General features: G+C 43.4%; 1 protein-coding gene and 1 long non-coding RNA gene across 5 annotated transcripts in view; one reads left to right on the forward strand and one right to left on the reverse strand.

Moving 5' to 3' along the window:
- Positions 1-3,107: 3,107 nt before the first annotated feature.
- On the reverse strand, positions 3,108-5,130 carry LOC121096206. Its single transcript, XR_005830396.1, has 2 exons — positions 4,923-5,130; positions 3,108-4,455 (listed from the first exon to the last, which is right to left on the reverse strand). It is a non-coding gene; the product is annotated as an uncharacterized LOC121096206 (long non-coding RNA).
- Positions 5,131-5,189: 59 nt separating this feature from the next.
- Positions 5,190-14,024, forward strand: part of SRBD1 (S1 RNA binding domain 1) — a 128,896-nt gene continuing 120,061 nt past the window's right edge. For 2 of the 4 annotated variants that reach the window (XM_040611970.1, XM_040611973.1), the window contains exons 1-5: positions 5,190-5,267; positions 6,520-6,658; positions 11,442-11,635; positions 12,945-13,027; positions 13,458-13,623. In XM_040611970.1, the coding sequence (XP_040467904.1) occupies positions 12,945-13,027; positions 13,458-13,623 (249 nt within the window). In that variant the 5' untranslated portion in view covers positions 5,190-5,267; positions 6,520-6,658; positions 11,442-11,635. Of the gene's footprint in view, positions 5,325-6,519; positions 6,659-11,441; positions 11,636-12,944; positions 13,028-13,457; positions 13,624-14,024 lie in introns of all 4 variants that reach the window. The other 2 variants (XM_040611972.1, XM_040611971.1) reach the window with 2 other exon arrangements.

The following is a 14,024-nucleotide window of genomic DNA, read 5'->3' on the forward strand; positions in this document are numbered from 1 at the left end:
GGCTCAACTAGGAAAGTTGGTTGCAGTGTCTTCTTTAAAGTGAAACTTTGGATCTGAGCATAGAGGACACTCATTTTTATGAGGTATCATGATAAATACTGTGAAGACTGTGGGGCACTCAAAGTCTGTGACGGTGGATGTCACGTTAGTACCCTGGACAGGCAGGGCTTAAGCTAAAGTAGGGTCTAACTATCTGACCAAAGCAATAAGCTTGCAGTAGTGGCAAAAGTAACAGTGACATGGAACTTCCATTTACAAGTACTCGCTACCAAACAAAATAAAAATAATAGTGTTTTGTCCAGCTGACAAGTAGAAAACATGAATACAGTGCAGACTATTTCCTGACAGATCTCTGCTTCTGCTGATTGACGTTTCTATCAGCCTAAATAAAATGGTTACTTAATAGAGATTAACCACACCACTGCTGGACACACAGCAGTGTTTAGGAGTCAGAGGCACAGAGAACGGTGCCATCACTCTGTATTTTTGTACAAACACAGGCAGTGAGATGGTCTCTTTCTCAGAGACCTTTCAATATAAATACAAGGCAGGAAGAAACAGAAGAAAACAGAACCAGATGGGTATTATAAAAGCACTTTAGGAATATATTGGCAAGACGGATAGTAGACTTAACACTGGCCATGTTCTTCTAGGCCTTGTAGACAGAAAGAAATTGAGGTTTTAAAGCAGGGCACTTTTTTTTTTTTTTTTTTTTTTTGCAGATGCTCTTATGTCTGCTTTGTTTGCAAAAGGCCTTTGCTAATTAATTGGAAAATTACTGCTTTTTCTTCTGCAGGGCCACGCAGACAGGTGCGAACAGATACAAGCAAACTCTGCTCATGCTCTGAGCTGCCCAGACATAAGCTAGCCACCATCTGGAAGATGTAGAGTCATGTTAATGTGGCACCATGCCCAAATTAACATATTCTGCCTCTCAGTAGTGCTCACTAGCTTAGGTTCGTGCAGTTATCTTACTTCTGGACTGGGGCCTTCCAGTGTCTGACAAGCAAAGGGCACCAGCAGAATTTTCCTGTCTTTCTGGCCTCCTCTATGTACATATATCTTTATGTCGTTACATGTTGTCACCTTTTGCTGAGAAATGGACTGTTAAAAATCTCCCAGTTGTACTCCCATGAAAACTCTTGTCAGTCTGCCAAGCTGATAGCAAAACACATGAGCATCTCATGATTCAGCTCACACCATCACCAAAACAGCAGTAATGGCTGCAGAAGAAGCTAACTCCCAAGCTGCCAAAGTGCTGATGTAGGAAACAGAGGAGTATGGATTACATTCTTTATGAAGCCTGAGTACAGACCATATGACCCTCAGCATGTTCGCGCAACATGGCCAAGAACCAGGTTGCACTCTCATACCATAAGTAATGCCACATCTGCCTCCAATGGCAAATTTTTGGGAACACTGTGAGGGACTGGATTTCCTCCAGTTTTCAAGGAGGAGAGAGGAAGACCCAGCAGATTGCCCCAGTGGCTCACCTCACTTCCTGACATTTCAGGTGGCATCAGTTTTCTGGCTCCCAGAAAAAGAGAAAGAAATGCAGCTATGCTGAGTTTCTTCCCACTGACCACTGTTAGGACCCATAACCTTGCACTAAAATGAAAAATTCGACTGGTGTTATATTGAACTATGGCTACCATGGAAAAGATATGGGTTTCAATCCCCACTGATAATATAGGATATGGGATAGCTGCAATCAGTTTGGCTTTCACCTTTCTATCAGACTTAGGAAATTGCACTCAGCCATAGGAGTATGCTGCCGAGAATGCAACATGGAGGGACTCAGTGCAGGGGAAAGGGACAATTCAGGTTGCTTGTCAGATTTTCATTCTGCCTCCTTGTGGTTACTTCACTGTGCTAGTCTCACAATTATCCATGGGATGCTTCCATTCATCAGTAAATATTTGTACAAAGGGCAGTACAAAAATTACACAACGACCTCTAAGCATGGCTTTCTGCATGGCTTTGCAGCCTAAATAATACTTTTAAACACAGCTTTAAAAAAACATATTAGGCATATGTATTTGTGTGATAACACTTGCACTAATACACAGATGAGAGATTTTACCACAGTTATAGCTGGCGTATCTTTTGCAAGCAAGTGTATGCTCATTTTTCCGGGCTGCAGACTGCTAGGAAGCTGTAACAGCATAAAGCTGGAGCTCATGTGCTCTCCGTTAGCAGGGCCCATTAGTTCAGGTTAATGCTGCACTAGCTACGGCTACACAGCTTTTTGCCAGCACAGAGCATAGGTGGACCTTTTGCTTGTAAAAGAGCACATGCACATACCTTGTGCTGAGGAATTTTTAAGCCCAAGCTTGGGAAAGCATTCTATTCAGGGCAATACTGGAACAGTCTGAGACTTAAGTCCTTCTGAAACCAGAGGAGTAATCTGTGTTTAAACTTAGTCCTATGCTTTAATCTCCTTTTTTACTATTTCGCTATCCTGGAGAGAGATAAATGTAAGCATGTGCTTTCCTGAGCTGAGCTCTGAAAACATTAATGTGCAGCAGTTCAGAAAATGATTTATTAGTGTCAAATCTAGCCCTTCTGAAAGAACAGTGGCACAAAGAACAAGAATTCCATCTGGGAAATGAAAAGCTATTTCATTTTGTAACTACATTGCATTGTACTAGAAAGTAAATCCTACACATGTAAGAGAGGAAAAAAAGCCTTGTATGATTAGACTAACTTTATTGAAAAATATCCAAATTAGGTAGTTTCACATTTTATATATCTAATTGAATTTACAACTGGTTCGTTCTTTTGAACTGAACTCTGAAATAATTGGGTAAATGCCTTTTTAAAAGTTTAGAGACATGTCAGTCTTAATCTTTTGCAGCAGGGGTCTCTATAAACAAATCTAAAATAACCCTGCTAGCATAGAATACATATATATCAGAACAGACAGTAAAATTACTGACTATAGATAAGGAATGGTATCACTGTAGGTGAGCATGAAAAAAATCTCCAAACAATTTTATATAGGTAATTTCCTTAAAATGAGTTGTACAGGCTTAGCCCATCCTTAGAAGAACAGTGACCTAATTTCAAACTATTAATAGAAGAGAAATAAAGTTGACTCCATGATATGTACTTAGACGTAGGAATTTTAATGCAGTGCATCAAAGGAATCAGATGACACAGGCAGTATTTTTATATTCTGCACAAAGTTTCACTGTATTACAAAATATAATCAGACCAAGTATTTAAATATGATTTAAAAGCTATTTATAGTCACAACCTTTTGTCCTTAGTTATATAGTGCACTGAGTTCCTATATTTAAAGTTTGTTTTCACATTGGCATAAGAGCAGCATCTGGTCCAAAATACAAAAAAATCAGAACCTTACCTATTATAAATGACAGGGGTTTAGCTGAAAAACTGTCTGACGTTCTAACACGATTTCATATGTATGACATTAGCTGGTTAAATTGCAACAGCTCAGCCTTAGCAATGGATATTTCCCTAGTATTAGACTAAACTACCCTTTGCTTAGCTCTTACTAGGACAAAATTCCAAGTGAACCAGCTCTGAGCCTGCAAACACTTACACACTCGATTACCTTTAAAGACGTGAACAGTCTTATTGAGGTCTGTGAGTCAGATCCTCAACTTGTGTAAATCACAGGCCTATTTAAATCAACAGAGCTGTGACAGTTTATATCAGCTGAAGATTTGGCACCAGAGATACAACCCCATGCATAAAGACAAGTATGTGCATAAGTCTCTCTCTGGGCCCCTGAAAGCTACAGAGGTCAGGTAAACTTCACGGGAAGAGAGAGACTGCATTGAACATTACTGTGTTTGAAGTAATTCCAGACCGTTAAACATGCATTTATTATACAGTCAAGATGAAAAATTATGAATTATTTAAGTTTATTACACCTTAGTTACATTTAAGATGTCGTTCCAAGGCTGGAGGAGCTGGCTGGTAGTTATGACCACAAGTTACAAATATTTATGATACAAAGCAGAAGACCTTTTAGGGTAATGGAAGCTCGAAAGGCAGCTTTAGCATTACAGCCCACTTGTTTCACTCTTCTAGTGATGGCCCCAGAAACCAGCAGCCATAACACTTCATGCATGAGATGGGCTTCACAGCATCCATCTCCATGTTAACTTGGTGGATAGAGATGAAAAAGGAACACGTGGAGATTGCAGGGAGATGTAACTTTACGTTAAGCCTTAAGATGGGCAGCTGACACTTGGACATCATTTCCAGCACTGGAGCACAAATGTTTATAGCTATAAGGACAAACAATGCAAGTTCTAGTCTGTATGGATAGGGGAATACAAACATCCTATGTGTATGTAGATGTACATACTCTGACCTACCCAGTGGGCTGAAAGGACACGTTTTTATTTCTGTGTCTTCTGTGGCCAGCCTTGGCCCGGTACCTCAGCTTTACACAAATGTGATTTCCATTTCCCAGCCCCCCTGTGAAAAATAACGAGCCCCACATTACAGTGGGGTGGTCTTTTTTGGCTAGAAAAAAAGCACTGGAAATGTTTCCAACACCTTTCAAACTCCCACCAACCCAGAACTGAACCTAGGCACTGCAGCCCCACTCTTTGTCCCCGGTTTAAGTGACGGCGGCTGACGGCTCGCAGGGCGGCAGGCGCGGGCCCCTCACCCCCTCACGGCGAGGGGGGGCACCAACACGAGGGGCAGAAGGGAGCCGACCGTCACCACGGGCTGCGTGCGGCCCTCCCCGGGGAGCCCTGCAGCCCAGGCCCGCCTGAGCAGGCGGAGGGATCTGGCCTGGCCCGGCCCCGTGGCCCAGGTCTGCTCTGGCGCGGGGAGAGACTCCCGCAGCCGCACGGGCTCCGGGCTCCCGCCCTGCCCGCCGCCGGCACCGGCCCTGCCACCGCGGCCCTCCGCGCCCGGGCCCGCGCCACACTCACGCCGCGGCCGCCGCTCCAGCGCCACCTGGCGGCGCGCCCGGCCGTATCCCGCCGGCAGCGGGAGGGCAGCGGGGCTGCACGGTAAGCACGGCCAGCCCAGGAGCCCCCCGACCCCGCCGCCCGGCAGACCCTCCGCTTCTGGCGGGCGCCGCGGGGCGGTGGGGACGGGGCGGGGCGGGCCGGGTCCGTGGGAGCGGGCGCGGCCGCCCCCGCCCCCCGTCGGTGCCCGCTTCCTGCGGCGCGGCGGGGCTGCCGCTTCCTGCTCCTCCCCGCGGCGCGTCGGGAGGGCGACTCCGCCATGGTTGCCCTGGCGGCCCTTTCAAACGCGGCAGCCGGCAGCAGGGGGTAACGTCTGGGGGAGCCTCCCGCCCCTCGCCGGGCCCGGGCCGAGGGTGAGGCAGGGTGGGCAGCGACCTGCGGGGCTGCGCTCGCCCCGGCGTCCTCTGTGCCGGGCCGCGCCGCGCCGGCAGCGAGGGGGTCTCCTGTTGTCTCGGTTGCTCGGGTGGAAACGACCCGTCTTGTTCCCAGGCCACCGTGTCTGCTCCCTGCCTGCCCCCGGCCTGGGGGCGAAGGGTTGCTCGGGGCTCCCCTGGCACGGTGCCCGGGGCCCCGCTGTGCGGGAGCGGCGGGGGCGGGTCAGCGGGACCGGGGATGCGGGCGGCAGCGCCGTAGGGACCGGGGGGGGGGCCCGGGGCTGGCGGCCTCCGCCGGGACGCTCCCTGCCCGCCGCCTGCCGTGGGGGCAGCGGGGCGCGGTGAGGTCACCTGCCCCGTGGCTCTGCCTGGAAACTGACGCCCTTCCAGGCGAGGAGGGTGAAATTTACCTGTTGGTCCTTCCTCCCGAGCGCTGCCAGCGGGTCTGAGGAGAGCAGGGTGTCGCCTGCGGGAGAGTAGTAAAGTGTATCTTAAGCTCAGTCACGTTGCTGGGCCAAAAAGCAACGATTTGGAGGGTAGTGAGTCACCAAAACAAAAGCAGCACTTTACTCTCAACTCCCCTTGTGACTGCAAGATTCCAAAACGTGTGTTAAAGGTGTGATAAGCCCCATGTCGCCATGTGGAACAGATGCGCACCTTCGGCATCCTTCAGGGGCGAATATATCCCATTGAATTAAGCTGCACGGGAGTGTTAACTGTATGACTAGGTTGGTGGGTTGGAGGGAAGGAGTAGCTGCACATGGTGCAGCAGCCTGTTACTGAATGTGAAGCAGTATTCCTCTGACTTCAGATAAAGTTGTCTATTTTCATAGGTGGTTTGAGATAAATGGATTAAAAAAAATGCATGGGAAGTGTTTGTCCCATCCCCCTTCCTGCACAAACCTCATTCTGGTTCGTATGCAACAGGCTGCTGCATAATGCAGGCTGTTCCTTTATAGTGGTCCAGTGGGACCACTATAAGTTACAGGAAGAGACTTGGAGGAGAGTGTGCTTTGTAAGGGTACAGGCTTTGTGGTTTGCAGTTTTGGTGGTACTTCTGTAAGTAGTAGCAGTAAGTGGTACTCCTACCAGACTTACACCTTTTCAATTAGCACTGGGGGCTGTTTTGCTGTATGTGTGTACCCTGTGTGTCTCTCCCTTTCTTTCTGGCTGTAATTTTCCAGTTAGCACTGGAGTCTTCTGCTGTGTTTGCAACTCCTTTGTCCAGGCAGGCCTGACTGGCTTTGTGCAGGAAAAGTCCTTGGGAATCTACTGCACCAGCTGCTCTGAGTTCTACAAGGTTTTAACCTCGAGAGGATTACAGTAAGTTGGATTTAGATTTTGAAGTACAGCTTGGTTGTTATAGGTGATAAAAAGCTTCTGGAGTGATAGAACAATTTCCATACAAGTCTCCACCGTTGATCTGTCTGGCATTTTGTTTCACCTTTGCTGTTGACAATATGCTCACACTTTGATTTCTTCTTAGGATGTTACTCTGGCATACGATGGAGGTGTCTTAAAATGACAAGCAAAATCAACTGTTTAGAGCCTATGTGTAAATACTCAAGTGGGCCATTCTGCTGCTACTGATAATGGTCTGAAATTTACTTGTCATGTGGGATTCGTAGTGCTTTCTATGTCATGCCCCAGATGCTTGATGGTGTTTGTTTGGCTAGTACTATTTGATTTAAGAAGAAGCTAAAATGCAAAATTCTACTATCCTTGCTATTTTATTCATGCTAGTGAAGCAAAGGCTGTGGAGCAAAGTTTGAATATCTTCCTGGATAGACAATTTCCTTCTTGGAAGGAACACATTACTTCAATTGCAAAAGAGCTTTAGAAGTTTCTGTGTCCTTTTCTGCTGGGAAGGGATTTTTTGCAGTTACTGAAATGAAATTAATTTCCAAGTATATGTGTGGTAGTGGTGTGTTTCATTGGTTCTGTGTTGTGGTGTTTTGATGTTTGGGTTTTTTTCAAATCCTGTACCTTCAGGTAAAAGAAATCTATTTGATTGAGTTGTAAGGTGCAGTAGACTTTGTTGATACTCGGTTTTGTATTTCTGTAGTCATGAGGGATTTATGTGACCTAGTGTAGTAAGGTTATGAGTTTTAAATTTGCCATAATGATATTCCTTTGATTATACTGTGGAAGTATGATCTTTTCTGTAACTTTCAAATGTTCAATGCAATTTTTTTTCTTAAGTGCCCTGTAGAAGATGTCAAAGTCTATTAAGATTACTGGAGCAATTTCTGACTTAGAAAATTGTTGCTCAAATCATGGAGCTACAAAACATAGTCTTGCGCTAGTGCAGGGATTTTTTGATGGTTTGGGAGAAAGGGGAGGGAATAGTGTTTTTTCATCTAGTTACTTTTATTTCTGCAAACAGCTGCTTATGCCACCTGGATTCACATATGAAATTTACCTTTAATGGGTGGTACCTTTGCATGAATAGGGAAGTTGAAGATGGTTTCAGTCTCTAAATGAGACTTGGATTGCTCCTTAACATAATAAGGCCTTTAAAGCCTCAACCTACTTCTGTTCTACATGCAGCCTAGAACTCCTATTTGGGGAGAGAGACCAGAGGAATGTCTGGTTTATGCATACCCATATCAGGATTCTGTACAGTGAAGTATAACAAGAGCTACCCTGTCATTCTTCTTTGTTCTTGGTGTGGCCCAACACCAAACTACAGTAGCCTTATTTTAATGAGTTGCTGAGAGACAGGGAGAAGACAGCCATCAGGATAGGTCTAGCGTGTTGCGGAGCTCTGCATTGAATGCAGAGAATAGAAGTGGTGGGAACAAAAGAACTGGCAACAAAACTGATGCCAAACTGTTTGAAGAGTAGACCTGGGAGATATATTTTTATGCAATAGCAGTAATTTAAATGGTTTCAGCTCTTCTTCACTGGACTGTATAATAGCTCTGCAAAGTCCTCCTTCATTTTTAAGTGAGAAGTACTTTTGAAGAATACACTATAACTGTTTTGGGTTTTGTGGAGAAGCAAATTTAGTGATTATTGAGTGTGTGAAGCAAAGAGAATTTGGGTGTTCCAAGCAATGATGTTTCATGCTGCCTGCTGTCATTTGGGAGATGGACAAGCAGAAGAGTTTTGATTCCCTTGAACAGAGGATCAAGGGTCTAGTGTGAAGATTCAGTATTCAGGTTTCAGCCTTTCACACAGGAGCAAGAGATCGTATGTGGACAGATCTGAAATGAAACAGGAGTTGGGAGCTTAAGTATGTGGGCAAGGCCAAAGTTTCCAGGGCCTAGCTAGTGTTGCCTGGCATGGAAGTAAAATACTGTCGGTGAGACGATTGTTAAGAATTCTTTTTCTCAAAGAACAACATTTTTAAAAATTAAGGCAAAGTTTCTGACAATGTACATAAAATAAGGAAAAAATGTGTTAGCATATGTTACATGGAAGTTTGCTAGCCTTGGATTTGAGGAGAGCTGATAGAACAGAGCTTGCAGGAGTTCAGTATGCCAGTCGATAGTCCAGTGAAATCCTGCACAGGGTGTCTGGGTAACTTGTGCACGTCACTGGATACTGCACATTTACTTCCTTCAGGTGCTAAGTACAGGAGATGCTGAGCAGTGTGAATGCCTGCAATAACATACAGCAATAGTGAATACAGATGCAGGAAAGGAGAAATGTTTGCTCTGACCTGACTCCGGTATAAATTGGTTACTCTTAATTTTTCACCTTTGTAGTTGGCTTTTTCTACAGCCTGTTTCTTGGGTCTTCCTGCCTCCCTTTGGGGACTATCTCTAAGCTTTTTTTTTTTTTTTTTTTTTTAAAAAAAAAAACCTGCAATAGTTATTCATCATCATCAGTGGCATTTAGACTTGTTGCTTTTTCCTCCTCTTCCCTGCCTCCCCCTCTGCAGTGAATCACAGAACTGTTTTTCTTAGTCATTAACTGTAGGTGTTAGCACACCCTAGTGCAGGCAGCTCAGGAGGAAAATTTCAGACAGCTGTCTAGTAATTTGGAATCAAATCAGAAGTACTTTTGTGAATTCAAATTAAAAAATGATTCTTTGTAAACAAAAAGAATATACATGGCAAGTGTAAGGTTCTTGTTCTACAAATATGAAATATGGTTTGTTGTATGCATTATTAGAAGGGGAGGTGGTTATAACTTCGCCCCACCTTACAGTCAAATATCGTGACTTTTTCTTTTTTTTTTTTTTTCCCCTTTGCGATACCCCATGTTTGATGTCAGTCTCACAGATGCTTTTTGGTATTGGGCTTTCATTTTGAGCTGTAGAACTCCATTTTGGCTTCTGACCATGGCTTGTCTGTTCATGCAGAGTTATTCTCAGATCAGTTTTGTGCTTTAAATTCACATCTCATCTTAGTTCAAATTTAAGTGCAGGTACAAAAGCCTTTAGGAACTAAGTTACCACTCTTCTCAAGAAAATTTAGGTTAATAAAATAATTAAAGCTGGAGTTTATATATCTGAGGACAGTCCCGACTTACTATGTGCTTGTCAGAACTGACACAATATTGATGAGTGGGACAGAGGACAGATTCTGTGCTGGTCTTAACTACTTTGATCTTTTGGATCAAACATGTTTGATGGTTTTTGAGCTTTCTGAAGGACAACAAACACTCAAAAGATGATCTAATGATTTTTTGAAGTCGAAAATCCGAGCAATCAAAAGAAAAAAACAAACAAACATTGAAGTGTCCCAGAAAGACTTAGTATTATAGCATGTCACTTACTAGTCTATTTGCTGCTTTCTTCTGCTGGTATGGTAGTTCTGCTTCACTCAGTGCACTGTATGAAGAAAACTAGACTCCGATTTAAGGATGTAGGAGCGAAAACCAATCTGTTCACGAAGAATATGGAAAATGCCTGGTGTCATAAACCAAGGAGCTCGTTTCCTGTTCTTATGCTGATATAAAGAGTTAAATCAGCCACCAGTGTTGGATGGGGTGGGGAGGTCGATTAGGGAATTATTGATTTTTTTATTAGGGGGTGTTTTTTAAAGTAGGGCTCAACACAATAGTCCGAAGAGTCTCTCCAACAGTTATAAGCACACACCGCTTAGGCCATCAAGGTACATCCATGCCATGGAGGTAACTACATCAGCAGTCTCTGTCTGCTGAGCCTTAGCTCCACCTCAGCATCACCTCCACACCAGACAAATTCTGTAGCCAGGCCCACAGATTTCCAGAGCCCCTTGAGCCAGCAATTATCACTCCTCTTTGTCTTGATGACGTAATGACGATGAACCTTTTATGTTCAGGAGATGAACGTGGTATACTCTATGGCAAAACCCCCATTGATTTGATGGTGATAAGGCACCATCTTATCAGGCCTACTTATCACATCCTACATCATCCCCACAACCCCCCCCCCTATAACCATACCCATGATCACAAAAACTACAGCCATCCTAGTCACAATCCTAGGCATCATTCTAGCACTAGAACTATCAAATATAACACACACCCTGACACACCCCAAACAAAACATCTACTCAAACTTCTCCACCAACCTAGGATACTTCAACCTACTAACCCACCGCCCTAGCACCACAACAATGCAAATGTTGAGATATTTTGGGACCCTGACCTTGACTGCTTGAGGTGAGAGGGAAAAGTTAGCAGAAAAAAGACCTTCCAGGTGAGGCTTTCTTTTTACCTGGGCTTTTGAGTAAGCCCCAAAACTATTGTGGTGATATACTGAGTGTTCAGAACTGGCAGGGAAGTTTACAGGGTGGTGTTACATAGAGGCAATACAGACCTCTGGTGAGAGAACGTGCATGTTGGCTTTTTCCTTCTTCCTTGCTATGATTCAGTGGGTAACTGTGAAGAAGCTGGTTAGTGTTTAAAAACTGATCATCGGTTTCCAAAATTGCCTGGAATACTGAAAAATACTCAGCTAGCTGAACTAGCTGGAGAAGTGTGACTGATGATGATATTGTGAGATGAAAACCTTGTTTGAAGACAGAGAACTGTGGGACCCAACCATGTGAAAAGTGTCCCATTGCCTGAAAAAAAGGGATCAGAGATCCTTCTGGCTCAGATGTTACCCAGCTCTGGAACTCTTGGTTTTGGAAACGTTAATAATGTTTCTTGTTTCTCCCATTCACAGGTTGAAGCACAATATAAAATGGAAACATTATTTTCTGCCTCTGAGGTAATAGGAAGAAATAAATAATTAATTCAGGACTATGATAATGACTGTTCAGGTGTAAAAAGCGAAGGAAAACAGAGAAGCAGAGTGGCTGGGTGAAGTTGCAGGTGTCTCAGAACTGACAGTGAAAAGTCACCTGGGAAGCTAATAAGGTGAGTAATTTTTTTTTTGTTTGTGTGGAGATTTCTGTTTTCCTGTGGTAGATGCGTATTCTAACCAGTCACACAATGGGATTTCAGCTAGTGGAACAGCACAGAAATGCTGACCTGTTACTGACTGTGATGGTCGCTACAAGGTGGTGTTTGGCAAGCTGGCTAACAGCTAGTGCTATGTAATGTGGGCCTCAACAGTCCTCCTGCTGCAGTGCTGAAATTCTGGTGCTGCTTTACAAGGAAAACTTGCTGAAAGCCATTTATAACAATAGTTATGCTTCTAGTGCCTGAACAGAGGCCAGAATGAAGCTGGATTAAAGAGTATTTCACCCTTGAGTTGAATAGGACTCTGCAAAATGCTTATCCAGTCTGTACGTGCAAACATGGGACTATAAGGCTTGCATTGCAGTAGTAAGCATGGGTCAAAGGTCAAAGTGCAAAAAGTTAGAGAATAGAATGTGAAGAATGATGAAATTCTACCAGATAAAGGTAAAATGTGTTTAAGAATATTATAGTTACAGAAATGCTTTATGGTGTTTTTGGGTTTTTGTTTTTTTTTTTTAATTTTAATTTTCTGGCAGGTAGAATTTTGAGGGTACCGAAAATTCTCTAAAACTGTCAAGTGTGATTATTGAAATTCATGGGCTCAGCTATTACCAAAAAGTCTATACTTGGTTAACTGAAATACGGCTATTGTAGGTGTGAATCTTGGGTCAAGAGAAAGTCTATGCCTTCCCTTTTTACTCTTGGTAATTGTTTTATATACTTTCTATATGCTAATGAGCAGCTCTTTCAAAATCATTGTTTTATTACACATACGAACAACAGAGAGTCTTTAAAGGTGAAATTCCAGATCAAAATGGACAATCTTCTTCGAGTCCTGTTTGTATCAAACCATATATGAGCTCACTTTACTAGATTTTATTTTTATTTTCTGTGCTTCTTAGATAGATGGAGGAAAGACTGGCATAGTATATAAGTGACACCCAATAATATGGCTGAGAACCAGAACTCCTTTTGCTAGGATAGTTTTACATGCAGGCCAAATAATTACCTCCATTTGAAGAGGAAAATAATTTCAGAGGCTGTAGTGCTGGATGGTCTGTTTGCTCAGTTGAAAAGATCGTTGAATGTGTGCTGCTGTGGCCTAAATTCTCTGGATACTAAGAAATCCAAACTTGCTCTAGAGGAGGATTTTGTGATGGGTGAAGACATTTTGAGGACATACTTGGCAGTAAGTTAAAGGGCTGAATAAGAGAATACAACTTCAACCAAATGTTCTATTTCTCTCTTCTTGCCTCTGTTTCAGATGTCTTCTCTGCCGAGGAGGGTGAAATCTGAAGCCAAAGTCCTTACATCAGAAGACAATGAACTACCTTCATTTCTTGATTCGTAAGGTTTTTTTTGTTTCCTTAGGATTTTTTTAAGGTTTATGATAAGCATGAGAGATTGCATAAGAGCAGCACTCAGTTTCTGAGAGGTTGATTAAAAAGCTTAAATGCACAAAACTTCAACATAAAACACAAATTACCTGTGCTGTTTCATGATCACAGTGAAGATAGGGTGAAACTGAATTGCCTTGTGTTGAAACAGAATCAGGTGTGTACACATCCCTGTGACCAGGTTCAGGAAGGCTTGGTAAATTGTTCCAGCCATTCACTCTGCAATAGCATGAAAGACCTGTATTTGAGACTGCCTACCTTTCTGCTGATTTTTCCTGTTCGCTTCCTTTCATGTCAGAAAACACTCAGACTGGCTTGCTTATGTATTTTTTTTTTTTATTATTCTCATAATCAATATTGTTCTCTCCTTTGTTTTTCAGGAGCTCTGAATCAGAGGAGGAAGAGGAGGCATGGGAGCCAAAAAGCAAAATTGCCAAGAGACCTAGATTGCCAAAGAAAAATGAGGCAAAACCTAAAAAAGCTGCTGCTCCACGGTCAGCTGTGGCCAGGAAGAAAGTCAAGAAGGTAGCAATAAAAGAGGAAATGGTGAGTACCTGTAAGCAGGAGACTGTGGTTGGCAAGTAACATGAGCAGAGTTTTCCCAATTCCGGTTCACTTGGTTGCCTGAGTCTGATCAGCTCATATGATTCTACTGTTACTGTGAATATTCGGTATGTTTGATAAATGTGGCTTTCTTATATATTTAAGTGTCCCAGATCTAAGTGCCTTCCTTTAAAATTTTGGCCAATGATAATGGGACATGGTTTTCCCTGGAGATCTCTTTTAAAATGAAAATAAATACATCTGTTCTTCTTTGTATAATGAAAACTAAACACTAATATCTCTGATTTCTGTGTTGTACCTTTGATGTCTTCTACCTTTTCACCATCTGGGAACCACAACAAAAAGAAGGCCTGCACTTATGTTTCCTTGCATGGCTGTTTGAC

This window comes from Falco naumanni, chromosome 12 (assembly GCF_017639655.2).
Source record: "Falco naumanni isolate bFalNau1 chromosome 12, bFalNau1.pat, whole genome shotgun sequence".
Taxonomy (NCBI): domain Eukaryota; kingdom Metazoa; phylum Chordata; class Aves; order Falconiformes; family Falconidae; genus Falco; species Falco naumanni.